The sequence below is a fragment of the Corvus moneduloides genome, chromosome 7 (genome assembly GCF_009650955.1).
Source record: "Corvus moneduloides isolate bCorMon1 chromosome 7, bCorMon1.pri, whole genome shotgun sequence".
NCBI classification, from domain to species: Eukaryota; Metazoa; Chordata; class Aves; order Passeriformes; family Corvidae; genus Corvus; species Corvus moneduloides.
This window is the reverse complement of record NC_045482.1, coordinates 19,766,075-19,785,526: the sequence shown is the minus strand read 5'-3', so window position 1 is coordinate 19,785,526 and position 19,452 is coordinate 19,766,075. Positions and strand designations below refer to the sequence as shown.

The 19,452-nt window shown below is 38.9% G+C and overlaps 1 protein-coding gene across 1 annotated transcript; it reads right to left on the bottom strand.

Annotated features, from left to right (window-relative positions):
- Window positions 1-60: 60 nt before the first annotated feature.
- On the bottom strand, window positions 61-17,747 carry FASTKD1 (FAST kinase domains 1). Its single transcript, XM_032115134.1, has 15 exons — window positions 17,549-17,747; window positions 14,404-14,905; window positions 13,945-14,013; window positions 12,979-13,104; window positions 11,384-11,782; window positions 10,146-10,256; window positions 8,799-8,930; window positions 7,352-7,838; window positions 6,471-6,585; window positions 5,875-6,003; window positions 5,011-5,142; window positions 3,878-3,991; window positions 3,460-3,601; window positions 2,767-2,884; window positions 61-1,776 (listed from the first exon to the last, which is right to left on the bottom strand). Exons 2-15 carry the CDS (start codon window positions 14,736-14,738, stop codon window positions 1,666-1,668), a joined length of 2,520 nt encoding a protein of 839 aa, XP_031971025.1. The 5' UTR covers window positions 14,739-14,905; window positions 17,549-17,747; the 3' UTR covers window positions 61-1,665.
- Window positions 17,748-19,452: the final 1,705 nt, after the last annotated feature.

The window sequence follows — 19,452 nt, the reverse complement described above, 5'->3', positions numbered from 1 at the left end:
TACACTACCCATCTGCCATAGCACTTGCTGATTTAATATAGAAAGAATGAGTGCAAAGAATCAAGGAAAATGCATTTTACTGAATTGCTTTTTTTTTTTTTGCTTTTCTTCAATGCCCTTTCTGGACCATTCATAACAAGTTTTAATCCTCTTCTCATTGTGCATACTCATAACTTTATCCATACATAATTTGAAGAAAACTGGCTTGGTACAGTGACCACCCTGAAAATCAGCGTTAAACACATGACCACCCTGACTCATGACTTCAGCCACTGCCACCTTTCTTAACACTCCAAGGCTGCTGCTTGAGGGTGATCTGTACAGCAGCAGAGTCATGCAATATCTCTTCAACATGTAGCCCACCTTCTGAAATACTAAATTATATTTATGATTGTCTTCTCCATTTTATACCAAATGTAATGCACACAGAATCTTTCTCTGCGCTGTGCCTTCAATGACATTTCCTCAAAGCAGTCATTACATCTTGGAGCCCTTGTCCATTTGATAACCCTAAGTGTCTAGACTGCCATCTATTAGTTTTGGCAGTCATCCCACAAAAATGAGGGCTGCCCCAGGAGGAGAGTACCTTGCAGCTTAGATCAGTTCTGTTGGTTTTTCCTGACTTTCCATTCCTGTCCTGATTTGTATTCAGTTAATAAAAAATTTTTCCTCTGCTACTGAATAGTAAAAAAAAATGTGACAGCCAGATGCATAATGGCCAATTCAGATATGCAGTGGCTTCTCTCTGCCAGGTTTCAAGTAAAGTGGTAAAAGGTGTCCTGCTTCTACTAAATAAGCCAGAACACATATCCTCCTTGCACATGTGAGAAAACAGGCACAGCTCACAGTCGTCCTAAGGTGATGGCAGCTGTAGGCACAACATGGCTGCCTCTGAAAATGGGATGATTTGCCAAGCATGACCACCCTACAGTTACTGCTCTACAATGAACATTCTCCTGGCTATTCCACTTCTTCCGTCTACATCTCAGTGTCTTATGCCTCCTGCACAAACCCTGGCAGGGTTTTTAAGTGTGTGAAGGTGTTCCAGAAGGCTCAGCCACTCTTCTGCACACAGCACATCACAGGGTAGGAGAAGCAGCTGGAGGTTCCTCACCACGCAACACTCTCCCCCAGCACAGTCCCCCACAGTCCCTCTGTTCTGAGAATGGAAACTGAATGGCTCTAAAAGCAGCCCTATTCATAGCAAATCTGCATTTCAGTTTCTTGGGTTCAGTGTACAGATACTGTTTGATTCCTAACTGCTCATTCTGTCACATGCTGGAGGACAGACATAGTTTCCAGTAGATTGCTTACTCCAGTCTCCTAGTCAATAGTATTTCCAACTTTTTCTGTGGAGAGTTTTATGTCTGGCTAAGTCTCTGTGTTATTTATTTAGGAGATAATAACATAACTTTATGGCAAAACTGCCAGATTCATGTGCTCATAATAACTTCCAGATAATGGGAAATTTTAAGCATCCCTATCACATCTTCACGGCCCACTGTGACCTGCCTTTTGCAATTCCTAACAAATTGAGGATCAAATCTCTTTACATCTGATGACCTTGGCAAGCCTTGGTCCAGCTGATAAACAGATTTTTGAAACTTAAGTATTCCAGGATTACGAGACAGTTGATGGTATGTAAACTGTTTTTATAAAAGTACTTCAGACTGCATGTCTCACATCACTGTATTCCGTATACAGCTGTTTTCTCAGGTATTCCAGCTGTTCACCTTTTGTTGACAGAACCATAGAATTCCATTCGAAGTGAGGAATCTGTGGAACAGAATGGTACAAACAGACTTTTAACATTGGTATAAGCCATATACCAACTAAGAGCAAAGAAAAGGCTCTCTGATTCCTGTTGCTCTTCACTTGAAGATATTTACCTTCCAAAAGCCTGCTTACTCTAACACTGAAAGTTCCATTTCTTATTGTAAGATTCTCCTCTACGTAAGTACAGTCAGTCTGCTTCCAAAAAGCAGCATAGTTGCAGAGATATAAAACAGATGCCCACACAATACAGGCTGTGACAATTCCGTTACACCCTCCCATCTTTTAAAACCCAAATTGACAGAAAAATGCCAGGTCACTGTAGTTTGTAATGTTACTGTATCAGACTGCAATGGTGTATCAGTAGTATAACATCAGAAAGGATGATTATTCTGTTTAAAAAACCCCAACCAACAAAATTTAAGCTTAAAGAAGGATTCTAGCTAAAATTAGGGTGGTGAGTAAATATACAGGAGCCTCTGCATTCACAAGTCTCCATTTCCCAAATGTTTCAGTGCTGGTGGTGAATTATTTCTGGCCTCTAGTGTTCCCTGTCACAGCACTATCATTGCAACAGACAAACAGCATCCATATCCCATCTGGCAGCTGCCAAAACTGTCTTATCACTCAAGAAGGGTACGTTCAATCTTTTTCTACCATAGAAATCTTAATGAATTGAACTAAAACTCTGATTTCACTTTTTCTCCTTTATGCAGGCTATATTGAGATTGCTAGTTTGCCTGCAGTAAGGTCAGACCAGGACCTTTTGACTTCAGTTTTGCTTCACCCTCTTTCAGAGAAGGTGTGAGTTCTATGAAGTCCTTACACCATTTTGAGAACAGCTTGGAATTTCCCCCCTAAATACAAAAATTGCTCTCTCCCAGTAGGTGCTTTTAACAATAGAAGTGTCTCTAAATCTGTTGCAAGGAAAATGGATCATTTTGCACTGCTGATACAATGCAGAAAGGACCCAAAGCATTGTGGACTGCTCACCTGAACTACCCGGTACCCCAGCATTTCCAGGTGTCGCTTTTTCACTGCAGGTTCTCCTTTCAGATGACGTGAATAATCTTTGCTAAAGGCTTTTGAGTCAAGAAATTCCAAAGCAATTCTGCAAACAGTAAAAATGTGCACTTACTTTCAGGTCCTACCTGAATAGCAAGAAGTGCTATTTCTAGTTCAGTATTGATAGTTGCAGCAAGACTAGATAAACCTGACAATTCTCAGAAAACGAAAATTAAACAACTCCCTGAAATTAGAAAAAAAACCATTTTTCTCCTCTTTATCTAGAGATACTTGAATTCAGAAGAAGCATTTTCACCCTGCATCTGTTTTTGTTCAAATGGTAAAAACAGCTAACCAGCATTTTCAAGGCTGACATTTGAAGAGGTGGGAGGAAAACAGTATTCCAATCTCAGGAAACACATTTCAAGAACCTGTGTTGGGTTTGGTTGGGATGGAGGTACTTTTCTTTATACCAGTTCTCTCCCCCATCACACTGCCCGGGAATAAGCCATGCCATGCAAATGAGTGGGAGCAGCTGCAGCTAACCCACCACACCTCAGAAGGCTAAACCTCATTAGACTTTGAAAAAGGAACGAAACATTAGGACATGAGCATCAAAAACTGGGTCTAAACTGGATGTAAACCTGGAAGAGCTAATGTGCAAGAATTCAGCATACTAACCTTTGAGCTCCTGGTGGCAGAGCCTTTCTCCCTTCATCCTTGATGTCATGTCTCAAGTGTATTGCCCCCACACCATCCAAAAGTATATTCTGAACCATATAGGAAAGAGGCTTTTTATTTACATCCAGGACACACTCAAAATCTGCCAGAAAACACAACAAACCTGTTTACTGACAAAATAAAAGTGAAAGAATTTGATCTGTACAATGTTTACTTCTACCAAAACTAAGTGATAGCCATAATTAGAGATACCCAACATTATTTATATTATGAAGACATTTTTAGAAACTGTATTTTATACAAAAATTTCTTCTTTGCAATACCTTGTGTTATCTTGTGGCCATATGACCAGGAGCTTCTTAATCTGAGTGATAACAGTAATATGAGAAGACTCTATTTTAGAGTATTAACTTCTCACCTATTTCATAGTAGTATGGTGTGAGAACAGATATTCTTGAGTAATTGCTCCCTCCTAAGATCTCTATCAGCATTCTGTGAATATGCTGTCGCTGTGGATTTATTTGGCTCGTGCCTGCAAAGACAAAAGAATTCATACATCAAAACTTCCACAGCCAAAATTTTGAAAATACTGCTTTGAGAAATTGCATTTTTGACAGCCAGGTTACTGAATTAAATCTTTTCCACAGATCCCGAGTGGTATTCCATCATAATTCGGAGACAAAGTGATCATATTTTAGATACAAAGTGGCAGGTGCATGCTATTAAGTAAATTTCAAATCCAGACTTTAGATCCCAGGATTTTTATATTCACATACTATAAAACTTCAGTTTTAGGTTTCACCTGTTGGATTTTGTTTGCTTTTAATCATGTTTAGACACATATTTACTCATCTTGTGTTTATTACAGGCACACCTATCTGCCACTTCTTTGTCCATTGCATATTAACACCTTGCTCCATTAAACATCTTTAGTCTAAGAGACGAAGTAGCTGAGTTCTATGGATAGCACAGCAGATCTCCCCATGAGAATTAGTGGAGGAGATAATGTGTTTGCATTAGATGGATTTTCTGAATTGATCACTATTCTGAAAGATCTCAGCTGCTACACTTGATCCCTAGCCTACTTCTCGATCTCTCATCCCTGATGGGTCTCGATTCTTGTGAGGAAGAAGGGAGGATGAAGCTCAAAAGCAGGCAGTAAAAATGTTTAACTTGAAAAATTTAAGTCAAATGTTCAGTCTTGTAAGTGAAGCAGGGAGCAAAATGTCCCATCTCCTCCAGTACAGAATGATCCTCTTCCTGCCTTTCTATCCTTCACATCATATACGCAGTTTCTGTGTATTTAATTTTTCATTCTTATGAAGAAATACACCATCTCTCTTACATTAATTCTCACAAGGAAAACTAGTTTGCTCCCAGTTGCACTACTAAGCGCTTGCACTTTTCAAGAATGCATGCTCAGCAGAGAGGGGTGTGCCTTCTATTGTGTGCTACTGTCGGCATGACGGTTTTAGAAGGATCTAGTATATTGTTACAAAAATAGACTATTACTAGTAATGAAGGCAGTTTTCCCTCTCCTAAATTACTTACTGTTATGAAAGACACGTTGGCAGTATGGCTCATGAAACCAAGGGATGTGAAACTCTGGGCATTCCAGACAGACTGCTCTGTTCAATTTCATGAGGCTTGAGTGGACCCTCTGCTTCACCGTATCAGGCAGGACTGATTTAAAAAAAATAACAACATAGAAATGTGTGAACTGAAATGTGAAAAAATCCAACAAATTGAACTAAATGGTAACCTCTGAATTTTTTACTAGAAATGCAAATATCTGTGTACTATGGCATTTATAAAATTCATGCTGCAGAATCAAAATCTCAAATTCTCAAAATCCCTGAGAAAATAAATGTACAAAGCCCAGTTCTGCTCAGTATTAAGAACAACAGCAAGACAGAAGATAGAAATTGCTTCTATCGTGTAAATTTAATGAAGTAGTTGAGGGCAAAATGGCAAGAGTACATTGATAATGAAAAACTTACAGGTAGAGAGGAATGAAACAGTCAGTCAGTCTTTTTTAGAGAAGAGACAGGTAGGATACATTTCTTGCAGACAAGAAATTCCTTCAGCTTTGTGACTACTTCTAGTAATAAACACCACAGTCAGGTAATTTTATTCCTAATAAAATTGAAGAATTACTAATACTGAGTGCAATATTGTTTTCTATTATTTTCTCTCATCTGCAATACAGGTCTGTACTTTTAAAACAAAGAACAGATTTTTGTTCATTACTTCCCTTTTAGCACTCAAATTATGACTGTATTATATACAGGGTGTCTTTCCTGAAAAGAGAATCATTTAAAGAGTAATTCTACATCTCAAGTCATATGTAAGCCCACAATTGCATTTTGTGCCAAATGTTACACAATCAAATTTGTCAAAGAGCTAGATAGCTACCTTCAAGTTGAGCATCCAATTTGCTTAGGAAAGAAACATTAAATATCGTCGTTATCAGAAGTGGAGGAAAATACCCAGCCATTGCCAAAACATGACCTAGCAGCACCAAGTGATAAGTTTCAAGATGACCTTGAAAAACCAGAGAGAAACCTGTATTAACATAGGACAAAGCTGAAAGGATTTGCAATGCCCTTTCCCTGGCCTCCCAAATCGTCTGATTTTCTCTCTTAATGTACTACACAAATCTCTACACACTTCCTCTACAATTTTAACTCTTTCTTTGTGATGAATCACAAAATGTATCCTGTTCCCAAATGATGATTCCTTGGGGAACACCATGACAATTCTATCCAGTAACAGCACAGTGAATTAATCAAAATTTTCACTTACATTTTACTGTGCCAAAAATCCTTTGCTAGTCCCTTATCAACAGTCATTTTTAACAGGTGAAACAAAACCCAAAATTGAATATTTGTCACGGTTTAACCCCAGTAGGCAGAGTATTAGTAGTAAAATACTCACTTTTTCTTTGCTTAACAAAAGTGCCATTCTATTCCCATTTTCATTCAGTAATAATCTTTGTCTATTGCACTTACTCAAGTTAGAAGTAAGATGATGGATACAACTCTTAAAGAATTCTTCATCGTCAGGAGGGTCATAATTCAAAGAAGAGAAAAGGAAGAGAATAAAATAGATTTCAGATGGGGGAACCTGAAAAAAAAAGACATCCTAAATCAAGTCACTGCAAAATATCCTAATATTGCTTTAAAATAAAGAAAATTTTTACAATTAATTCAGAATTTGGAGATTTAAGACTAGATGAACTATTTTCTGATTTTTTTCTTTGGTCAGCTTTTCCTGGAGAAATAATAAAAAAATAAAATGCAGTAATAGGTGAAATTGCAGCCACAGCTAAAACTTAGAATTTATTTCATGTAGGTGATCCAAGTGTTTCTATACACTTAAAGAACCTTTTAAGAAGGTTTTGCATTAAATGTTCTTAAAGAAACTAGACTGCAGCAGAATAAAATTGAAGATTTATATGAACACCAGATTGAGAATGGGAAAAAAGATAGTAAGAAAAAAAAAGTAATTTTGACCAAATAGACAGGCTATTGGGGAAATCCCCACAATGAGTAATGTTAAAATATCCATCATATGGATATTGATGTGACTATTTATAAACAAGTTTAAAAAAAAATTAAGATGGTCAAATGTAAAGTTGAATGTAAAGGATTATGGCTGCCCTAACACTGAGTGAACAATAAAAAAGAAATGAAAATTAATGAGAAGTGCAAATTTATATACATAGAAGTAAAACAGCTTTAAGTGAGCACAAAAAAGATGATCTCCAAATCAGGTACACTGAAGAAAACTCTTAAAAGCATGTGTGAATTGTGCTCTGAAACACATCAACTACTAACCTGTCCTTTCTTACTGAATAACTCATAGTAGATAGAAAGAAGAAGTGTGATACCTTGTCTATATTTGCAACAGTCACAGAAGCTATTCTGTCAAATAATGCAGGACAACGGTGGTCTGATTTTATGAGAAAAAAAGACAAGGGTAATACATTTGCCCATGTTATTTGATCTATCAAGTGTTTACACGTGGCCATAGTTTCCTCATTCAGGACTTCTTCAAACCACTCTCCATTCACATGTGTAAGTTCTTCCAACAGAAGATTTAAGTTGTTGGCTTTCTGAAGCCTCTGAAATCCACAGTCATTTAGTTTCTGCAGAAGCTTGGCACATAGCTCAGAACTGTTTTGCCAGTGCAGCTGGCCATGATGATTCCATTTGACAAGAGCTGTAGCAATGCAATTCAAATGATGGAGCCTGCATTGAGGCAGAACTGCTGCTGCTTTGTTTATAATAATTTCCTCCACATGAAAAGAAGGAAGCATGGCCAGAACACGAATTATGGCTGCAGTATCAGCAGGTATCACTGTAGATTTTAAACAACTGGAAGAGAGATAGAAATAAATAGTCCATCAGTAGTGACAAAGTGCAAATGTTCAAGCAAAACAAAAAAACTACATGCTTGAAAATTCTAATTTAGAAGTCAAAAGCTGCACAAATATAAAATGAGCAGAATATTAAATGACTTGGCAGAAATCCACACATCTTTTTTTCAGTGAGATTAACTTCTTCCTTTTAATTTATTCAAAACTGAAGAAAGGGAAGAAGACAATGAGCAGCTCAGTCAGCTGGTGGGACTCCCAACTGTTACTGATAAACACAGAAGTTCTTAGTAAGGTCAGAAGGTCCACATTTGTCAAGGGTATCTGTGGGTTTATGGGCCTCGTTAATTTCTGTGATTTCTGTCCTAGGGAGCAGCAGGTTTTGAGGTGCCTGAGGAACATGAAGACATCATTCACAAAAAAAAACGTACAGCCAAAGCACTACATTCCTATAGAGGCCGAGCAAGGGAAGCAAGATCTCTTCTCTGGCAACTTTCTGTTGCAACAGTACAAGCTTAAGAACTAACTGGACAGTTCTTCAATCAAAAGAGTACTTCTGTGTCACACTTTTGCTTGTCCCAACCAAGGCATTCTTACTGTCTCTTTTTCATTACTTCTTCTGTCAAACATCAAATACAATATTAATACCTATCCATCCTATCAAATACCAATCAAAATTTATTGTCATTTCAACATCATTATAGTACAGTGGTCTAAGGAAAAAGGGGCAAAAAATACCTTTAAAAGATATCATATCTATTAGCAGATACTGTTGGGTCTATAGTCAAGACAACATCTACTTGCTGTCCTCTGATTTACATGTTTAATAGACAAATAATTGTAACAGTTTGGTACTTCTTCATATTTATGGAAACAAAACACTAACAGCTTGCTAATTAATATCTTAAGTAGAGAACTGTTTAAAACCTAAATAGCTACATTTCCAAGAATACACACTTACCCTAATAGTAACGTTTTTAATTTGGCAAACAGCTCCAGATCCTGGCAGCACAACACCACCAAGTACTGTGTTAACTTTACCAACTGTAATACATGATAGCTATCCAAGTGTTTGTGCAGAACAGAAGCCATTCTGAATACAAAGAGGAAAAGATTACATGGTATTAAGCTAATACAAAGGATAATGCAAACCCCAACATCCCGCATGAAAAGGGGGGTCCTGTGGTGCACAGTACCTATGTGAAGGGTTTCACACACATGCACTCCTCTCCACACCGATTTTGACACTATTCCACTTAAGACAGAGCAGCCTCTCTCCACTTACTGACCAAATTACAAAATTAAAGCCCTCATCACAACAAATCAGCTAATTCACACTACTAACTTCGGTTGCAGATTTCACAATCAGTTAAATTTAGAGTGGACCAAGAACACAATAAACTAGAACAGCATCACCAGCTTCCGCACCACCACACTCACTTACGAAACAATGGTTGCTACAGCTATGTTGGTCTAAAGCTGCAAAGAGGGGGATAGATCTGTAGGGAAAGATAACACCTTAAGACCTTCTTAAGGTCTTAGGACAGAGACACTTATGACAGTGACTCTTCTTGAGACTCAAGAAGAAAAGACATTAATTCACCTGATCTTCCTTTTAGTATCCCTTTGCTCCACAGGAAACCAGTATGTCCTTTTTCTTTCAAGGATCTATTTGATTCATACAACTACCTTCAATCCAGTAATTGCTCACGACCTGCACTTAACTCTGCTGCATCTCTGACATATCTAATGCTACATCTTCTGTGCCCAAAACATCAACTTCTTTTCCATTCACTGTATGACAGGTACTACCTCTCCCTACAAACAGTGTTCAGTTCAAAACTGCAGAAAATGTGGCCCAGGTTCTTAAAAACACAAGCTTTAGTAGTCCAAAATAGGACACAATGACTTTTGAACAAACAATTCACCAAAGTAACAGGATGTCCAAGACAGGACATGTTCTCTGCAACTTACTACATTTCATTTGCAGTCTCATGAGTTTACAGTAATTGCTAAAGGCTAAGTTTACTGCAATAGGATCACATATTTGTAAATTAGACAGATACTCTCTGACAGTAACTTGGTAAGGGTGAAATGCCTTTCTTTGAAATTCCTAAATTGCCTCAATTACTTCTGGGTCAAGCTGCAATATTCTAAAATCTGTAATAGCCAATTATTTATGGTGTATAGCATTTGTGTACAAGAGATGCACCTGCCACCCCTAACTTACTGGATATGTCATAGTTTTCCACACTAAATGGAAGTTTACCTAGAGAATACAACTTCTTAGTAGTATAAAAAGAATTACTTTTTGAGTAGATGAGAATTTCTGCATTTCATTTTCTGCATCGTCCTCAGTATCATCAGTACTTGGTGACTGCTAAATTCCTCTGCCATGTGTGCTGCAATTCCTAGCAACCTAAAGAGGAAAAGACATTTTCCAATGAAAAACAATTGAAAATCTCTGGCAAAGATTGCAGCCATTTTCTTTATATATGAGGAAAAGAACCAAAGACTACATCTGGACAAAAAAGTTCTCCCAAACTAGAGACTTTCATTCTGTGGACTTTTCTTCTGAACAGTTGGTGTGTATAGCACAGATGAAGGGGTGTGAGTGTGTTGGATCAGTGCATATTGTTCTGATGTTAGAAACCAGCGAGTCCAACAATTCTAAAAGTAGACAAGAAACAGAGAAGGTAATCTAAGACACTAAACAATTAATGATCAATCAACAAGCTACAGATAACAGAATCAAACTTGAACTGAACTGGTTCTGCGGTAATTAAAGCCAATGTTTATCACAAACAAAGTATTTTTTTTTTTAAATCTAGGAAAAGCTTTTGTAACTAAATCAGCTATGGCAAAACCAACACAGGCTTGCAGCATATCCAAATATCTGAATAAAGGAAATGTTCATGAAGAGAAGTATGAAAATAAGACTCGTTGTAATTAATACAGAAAATTCTGCCTAAAATTGCAGGCTTTGAGAGACCCATGAGTAATACCACCCCCAAACAGGATTTTGTGGCACAAGAAAAACAAGCAGAGAAAAAAAAATCTGTCACACAATACTATGCTCTAAATAAATGCTGAAGTGTTCCCTGATGATGATCTTTCATAAAAAATAGGATGTCATCAATCTGGTATAGGACAAGACTCAGGCTTTTACAGCTACTGACAGTCTTAAAAAGGAAAAAGCAACAAATATCACTGCATATATTTCTCAGGAGAAAGACAGAAAGGTTTTTACCTACCATCCAGTGTGAAAGGAAGGCTGTAGTCTAACAGACCTGAGCTACAGGATGGCCTTGCATAACAGCATTCACACAGCCCTTGATTGATGGATCTGATTCAGCTTTATAAAAAAACAAACTGCTTTGACACTGTTTCCATTATGAAATGATCCACTGCTACAACATTACAACCAGGAAACCTAAGGCTCAGCTCACAGATGGACTCAGAAATTCCTCCAAACACCAGTAAATTTTTAATTTCTGTGCAAGAATACATATGTCATAAATAAGACAAAATCATGAATAAACTTACCTTTCTCTAACCTTGGATCCTGCCATAGGCCCAAGAGCAAAAAACAATTTTGCAAAGGTTTCAGGATCATAATAATCATCTATAGTTTCGGACAGCAGCTGTTTAGCAATCAAGCGGAATTCAGCATTGTCAAAACCCAGCTGCTCATACAGTCCAAAAATATGACTAATACTGTGTATATCAAGATGGGAGGCACTTTCAAGGAAAATCCTGTTGCATTTTTCTAGCAAGGGATGATATCTCAGTCTAACATTTTGGAGAAACTGTAGTATTCTTCTGGCATAGTTGAAGTGGACTTCATTCTTTTCTTCTAAGAGCTGTTGAGCCTTGTGTAGTAATCGATCTCGAAAACTCTCAGTGATAACATCAGATATGCTGATCATCAAAACTGACAAAATCCTAAGAAATTCAAAAGATTTTACACTGACACATTGAACACAGTAAGCAATACATTTTAGATTTCTTAAATGAAGTGCACAAAGAAAGGAATGGTAGTCGAGGTGTTGTTTCTCTGCAAAAAAGAATTTTAAATCTAATGCAGAAAAAATGGATGAGCAAAAACTGTTTAGCCTACTAAAGTAAAAACTCTGCTTTCAGTGAACTTCCAAAATGATTCGGATTTTTCAGCCATCCCTTACAAAGTTATGCACGATAAAAGCATTTGCCTACGGTGAGACCCTGATTTGCCTGATTTGTATTTGCAAAAATATCTTTTATGTTCAACAGACACTAAAGAAACCCAAACAATTCACCAGTGACATAAGGGGGAGAAGAGTCATTGTTACTCCTAAAGAAAGAATCCCTTCCTAAGGGAATAAAACTTATGATCCCAGAGAAAGTGATTTCAGTAAAGAAATGCAGTCCTATTCAAGGAGTTTCATAAGCAAGCTCCTCACATCTGCAAAAATAAGTGTTGGGACTGCTGGTGCTATATAAAAAAGAAAAAAGAAAGAGAAGCTTTTGCTGTAACAGCCCCAGGGCAACAGAAGAAAGAAAAAAGGAGCTTGGTCTTCTTTCGACTAGGGCTATGTCTTAAGTAGTTTAAACATGAGGGTAATGTGCTAGACATGCTAGCAAGAGAATTTATTAATTCAATTTGACCAGAAAAACAATGCTCTGAAGATAAATACACACAACATTGCTTTAAAACCCCTTATTGCTGCTAACAAAGCCATGTCATAGTAGAGAAACTATCAATGTCAAGAGAGAAAAAAGGGAGAAAAGCATCTTCTGGTGAGTCAACAGCCTCTTAATTATCAAAATGTCCATGTTCAGAATCAGGATAAAGCTGATGCTAAATATTTGCTTTACTCTAAGTAGAACAGTGGAAATTAATTAAATTTTTATAACCCATCTAAGCAATCAAGCAGTAGTTTTAATTATTTAGATTGGTTATAAGGAAATTCTTCATAAAGTCATTGGGAAAATGCATTCACTTGTCAATCAATGCACAAATACAAAACATTTCTTTCCCACAACCCCCCAACTGAAGAAAGCAACATCCAGTTGAGAAAAAGGGAAAATATTCAGCAAAGACAGACCAGTTATTGCAACATATTGCTTCTTCTGCTTCTTAGCTGCACTCTGACACTTACCTTATATCCTGTATAGAATCCAGTTTCAAGTCCACAATATGAGCTACTTGGCCAATTATGGGACTGAAGTGCCTGTGTTGCTTGTATAAGCACAGAGCAAATTTAGACAGAGCTGGCAAACTAAGCCTGTCAAGACATTAAAGGCAGTCAGTTTATTTTAATTACATAAAAAACAAGGTTATAGCCAAATTAAAAAACAAGGAAACAAAGTATCTAAGCAAAACACCTAGGTGTTCAGTATTAAAGCATGTTGTGTATATGAGTTCTGCAACAATTAGTTGTCCTTCACTTAACCAAATCAGCCTAAGAAATCTATATTATAAGAGTATATTCTCAAGCAATGATGTCAAATAGATAAAATGATGGTGAGTGATTTATTACTTCCTTTTTTTTTTCAAGATACACTGTATTTATTTATTTGTCAAGATACTCCACATAAGAAGAGGCAAATCTGTGCTGGTGCCAAGACTGACACTAGGTTCTGCCATTATCCCAAGATTAAAGAATGAAAACTACAATATCCCAAAAAAAAAAAAAAAATCAAAAGAAGACCACAAAACACAATAACAAAATACACAAAGGGAAAATGTTGCTGTTTAAATACAAAATGTTTTTACTAACATTGAGATAAGCATGGTTCTAATAACCATTTAAGACCTGGACAGCAAGCACTGAGATAAAATTATAAATATGAAAACCTACAATTTCCTTCAAATAAAAATCTACACAGACAACGTATTTCAAAATCTCAAATGTTGGACCCTGTTGCAGTATCTGAATCTCTCAAGCATTTGTGTACCAAAGTCTGTATATATAATTTTCAAAACCTTCAAATCTAAAACATTTAAAATACTCATATTGTGTTTTAAACATAACTACTCTTTGAGAACTCTTGCATAACCTCTCATGAAGCAAACAATGTTTGCAACTTATACCTTTCACAAAGCACAGCATTACAATACTTGCCTTTCTAATCTTTTCCATGCTTCTGTAACAAGCACTTTTGCTAGAGAAATGTGGTCTTCAACATTAAGCCTTCAAAAGAAAGACAATACTTTGAAGTTTGCTTCAAAAGTTACAAAGAAATGAGACATATGTCCTTTCATTATTTATCATAATGTTTTACTTTTCTATCACTCCCTCCATTCAAACAGATTATAAACATTTGTGAGTGAATAATCAAAATTCATAATAATCATAAAACATATTTACTGGGACTGCAAAACAGATCCATTCTGCCTGCATCTCCAAAACTGAGCCACAGGACATTATGCCATATCTGTCACATAGTCAAGAGTACAGAAGCTGTGGCAGGGCAGTCTCATCACAGTCTCCTTACAGGATAGCTCTAAATTCCTAGTCAAAAGTAGTCAAAATTCCTTCTCTTTTTATTACGAAACAGAAAATGTATTTAATGCTCTTTACCTCAGGATACTATATAAGGTGTCCACTATGACCTCATCTTCCATGCGTTCCACCTTGCTTTCTGCCAAAATGCAAAGGGTAAGAAACTGGGAGTGATTTCTTACATAGTCACTAGTCCTTAAGAGAAAAGGCCTCTTCTTTTGCAATTGCCACAGCATGTTCAATGCAACTCCCACATGCTTTTCAGAAAGTCTGGCCTTGTTCCTTCCAACAAGGCTGAACACTTCATCTTCATGGGTGCAGCCATTTATCTGGCTCAGAAGCAGATCACTACACAGAGTCCGAGCTTGGTAACATCTCAGTGTAAACAAGCAAACCTGCCTCAAACAAAGCATTTTGCTATGCCTACCAGCTATCTTTAAAGTGTCCAGAAAGATTCTTCTCTCTCTTTTCACAGTAAACCATGCTGTTACAAACAAGAAACAAAAATATTTGAAAAACAGAAGATCATTTTTCTTTGATCCTGTATGGTCACTGTATTAAGAAGTCGATTCTGAGGTACCTGTAATGAGACAGTATCAAAGCACTTAATTTCAGTCACAACAACTAGGTAAAAATCAGTGTTTCTACATTATGATGTTCTAAGTAAGGTAAACTTAAGAAGAATCTACAGCCTGGACTCTTCTCACAGAAAAGCTCCTGACAACAAACACTGACATGGTATTAGGAAGTACTATGAAGTTAGTCCACTTGGTAAGTTTCCAGATTTAGAAAACTGCCTTTAAAGAGCACATGTACTATCATGCTACTACTGAGAAGGAAAAGCTGAACTTTTTAACATGCCAGCACTGCATGACTAAGTGAGGCTTACTCTCACTAGGCCATAATCCCAAACTGGGGTCCAGGAACTGCCAGAAAATACAACTATTGGTGGTAAAATGAAGTGAGATGGCTTCTAGTTGAGAAGGTTTATCACCTTTGTATTACAGGATATTAATCAGTCACATGACATCAGCTGAAATTGCCATTGCACTAAACAAAAGCAACCTAAATCCCAAATTATAATGGAAGCCAGAGCCTGATCTAATGAAATTTATTAAGTATTCATTTGTTTTCTTAGAATATGCCCCAATTTGTACACAGTGCTAACAACTATGTATTATACGACCTACACAATTGGTTCCAAGCTAGAGAACACAAACCACTAGTGATACAGGTCATAGTACACCAAAAAAGCCTCATCAAATTCCCTCAACTCAGAGATCATGGAAAAGTCTAGAAGTCTTGCTTTAGAAGAGATAATCATCAGCTAAAATTATCAATATGTTCAGCAAACTTGAATGCTCTTCAACTGTACACGATTCCAACATTATCAAGGTGATGGCAGCAGATCTGTTGAGGAAGAAAAAAACCTTATTTGTGCAGACTGTGCAAGGTACTGAAATCATTCCAGAAAGCTGGATATAGGTGGATTTCTTCTGATGTCTATACAATCCTCTTCAGAGAATAAAAAGCCATATAGTATATTGTACTACACTGCTGTCACTAACACTGGGGCAGCTAAACAAGGAAAGCTAACAAGGAAAGCTAACAAGGAAATCATTTTAATTTATAATCTGCTAGAATAAGAAATGTTTTCTTTCCTATGAAAAATGAAAGAATACAAAAAAAGGCACAAATTTTTCACATATGTTAAGTAACTTTTTATAATAATGATTTGCTTTATACTACCTTTTCAGATACTGCTTTTATTTGTTCTATGTGGTAGTTGTCTTTAGAAAGAATTTACTTCCCACAGTAACGGCAAGCTAAGCTGCAAGAAGTCAGGATAAAGTAGATACTTGAAGAAAATATAAAAACCTTCAGGCTCAAGCAATTTCCTGTAAATCCAGGTGACACATCCTTTCCCCTTCTCATGCTGCAATGGACCTTGTACCCCCTATCCTACTGATGAGGAACCAGGATCTCTACCTGAAACAGCTTGTGGAAAGCTTTCAAATATTTCTCTATTCCATTGAGCAGATTTACCACAAACTTTTATGCAATTTTAAATCATAGTTAATTCCAACATCTTTCAAAAAGTTAAGCAATAGAAAACATTCGATATTTTCAAGCATCCAAATACATAAAGCCAGGGAATTTGGATCAACTTAAAGAACTGTTTCTAAGGTGTTCTACTTGCCATGCAAAATACACACTAGAAGGACAAGAAAAGTCTTTAAAATTATTTTCTATCGATTGGAACACATAAGCACTTTCAAGGCTGTATTAAAAAACACAGTGAGCCAGGAAGTCTCCCAAAAAGGAGAAAATGTGGACACTCACTACTCCCCAAGTACAAGAACTATTAGAGATTTAAGTAACTAAGCCTTAAGAGAGCTGCTTATGCAGTACAGGGTGTTTCTGCCCTGCCTGCCAGAGTCGCCTCGGCTCCCGTAAGCACAGCCGCGGACCTGTCCCCAGGTATGCTGGTACCTGTCCCCGGGTACCAGAGCTGGCCGCGCTGCGGTCGTGCGCCCCGCACCGCCGGCAGCGCGCCTGCTCCGTCACCGCGGGGGGCTCTGACCCAGAAGTGCCCCAGAAAAAGCGTGGGAAAGGGCGGAGCCTCCGCAGGAGGGGCGAGACCCGCGCCGCCACAGACTCGATTCCCGCCTCCGGGGGGCCGCGGGCACCGCTGAGGGGCGCTCCCTGCGCGCCTGCGGCACCGAGCGGGCGGGAGGCACCGAGCGGGCGGGAGGCACCGAGCGGGCGGGCGGCACCGAGCGGCCGAAAGGCACCGAGCGGGCGGGAGGCACCGAGCGGGCGGGAGGCACCGAGCGGCCGAAAGGCACCGAGCGGCCGGGAGGCACCGAGCGGCCGGGAGGCACCGAGCGGGCGGGAGGCACCGAGCGGGCGGGAGGCACCGAGCGGCCGAAAGGCACCGAGCGGGCGGGAGGCACCGAGCGGGCGGGAGGCACCGAGCGGGCGGGAGGCACCGAGCGGCCGGGAGGCACCGAGCGGGCGGGAGGCACCGAGCGGCCGAAAGGCACCGAGCGGGCGGACACGGCCCAGCTGCTGGCCGGGCGCGGGGCGGCAGCGGCTGCGAGGGCTGGCTTCAGGGAGGGCTCGTCACACGGCAAACTCCACCACCCGGCGGGGTTAAACAAGAAAGCAAAGGAGCCCGTGTCAGCTCCGGAGAACACAATCCGAGAAGCTCTCAGTTTACCTTTGCACAGGACCCTTCCTGCATTCGAGCCACGGACGGAGACTGCTCACTCCAAACGCGCCCGGCTGCAACCGCAGCGCTCCACGTGCCTCTGCACTGTCGTTCGCGGTGCGCATGCCCCGAGGCAGAGCATTTCCCATGAGCTGAGGCGTCAGGAAGCGTAGGGAGAAGGGGGAAAGTCTAGCCAGTTAAGACTTTCCAAAGGAAATAAAAATAATAATTAAAAAGGTCCAAAGTCATACTGATTATTGCACATTAAATAAAGCAACGTTTTTATAATTTATTCTGAGGGAAGGGAAAAGTCTTCCCTGCCTAGGAAAAGCACAAGGGGACTGAAGTCGGAAGGGTGAAGTTGAAGAGTTAGGCTTTGTTGTACTGGAATTCATGTTATTTTATTTTACAATTTTTTTTATGCTTTGCAACAAAAATAAATTTTAAATGAATGAGTTTTGGGAGACTAGTAGATGTTGCAACAAGCACGTTGCTTATGTTGAATATGCATAGCTCCAAGTCATCTTTCTGGACCTTTTCTCACCACCACTGATAGCAGCAAAGACATTTAGAAAGAATGATAACAATCTCAGATTGCTCTACATTCTATCCGAAAGCCAGAACCAGGACTATTACCGTGACCAATTCTGACCAACTGTGTTGCAGTTATCTATCAAATGTTTGGGGTTTTTACTTTTTGTCTGTCACCTCCTAATATACTGGATGCCTATGCATACGGAACTCACTCAAACTAATAGAACAGACCCTATGTTATTTATTGCAGGTCTGTGATGTTTTAGGAAAAGAGCATGTATTTTTTTTAACTGGATTAGTTACAATTTTTGTAATTGGAACAGGTTCTATATCCTCCTGATAACAAATTCCAGATCACCCCAGTTACAGTTTACACAGGCATGCAAGTACCAGAGCAAGACCCAAACCCCAAAAGGGTGACACTTAAGTACCTCTTTCAAGAATGTTAAGCCTTGTGCAAATTCACATAACAATTCCAAGGCATCTGAGAGGAAAACTGTAGACAAAAAGAATTCCATATTTATATGAAGGAGACTTCTGTAAATCATACAGATTTTTCATTTACAAGATGCTGAACTTTTCACTTTTGACTTTGAAGTACATTTGGATAAAATAAAACAATGCCTAAACCAAATTTAAATGCTAGATAAAATCATGTTAAATTTTAAATTGGACACATGGGGGGGAAAAGCAAGACTTAACAAAGCATGCTGTGCTGAAGCCAGTGCTGATTTACTGAACAGATGTTCACTCACCAGCTTCTTCAAGATTTCAGAACTCACAGGTGTCAGTTTCACATTCTAAAATTTTTTTCCAGAAAACCCTAAGGAGATCATTGGGTTTTCTGCTTCTAACAAAATTCTCAAGAGCCGGTCATGGAACTTCCATTATTTCCATTATGTATGTGATTACTGACCCAAATGCCTACTGGTTTGAATTAAAACCCATCAGAGGAGGTACATACTTCAGTGCCAGTCTTAGTTAATTTTGAAGGTGCTCACAACTTTATGCATTGTCATAAACTTTCATGTCTTAGTTTTAAGACAAATTAACTTTGAATTGCAATACACACATATGGGATACTATTATGAGATACTTTTTTTTGCACAGTTGGCCTAAATTCCCGTTTTAATTCTTTCCAAGCCCTAGCGAGGTGTACTGCTGGAGGAACCCTGAGCGCTTCCAGCACCGTGCAGGACGGTTTATTTACAGACCCTTGGCCATTTGGCGAGCCCGTCGTTAATGCACTCGCCGCTGTCGCGCCGGCGGGGAAGACCAGCACTATCCTCGAGCACGCTTGGCTAGAAAGGGCCCGTGTACCTGCCGCACTTGAGCCACACCGGCCTCTTCCCGCGCCGCACCCGCCCGGGCCCGGGGCA

Bases quoted from the DNA above. Each gene is read 5' to 3' on its own strand.
- FASTKD1 (XM_032115134.1), bottom strand. From the start codon at position 14,738: ATGCTTTGTTTGAGGCAGGTTTGCTTGTTTACACTGAGATGTTACCAA. The intron at 14,014-14,403 runs GTAAAGAGCATT...TTTCTTTTGAAG, and splicing joins ACCTTATATAGTATCCTGAG to GCTTAATGTTGAAGACCACA. The intron at 8,931-10,145 runs GTAATTCTTTTT...CTTTGTATTCAG, and splicing joins AATTCTCATCTACTCAAAAA to AATGGCTTCTGTTCTGCACA.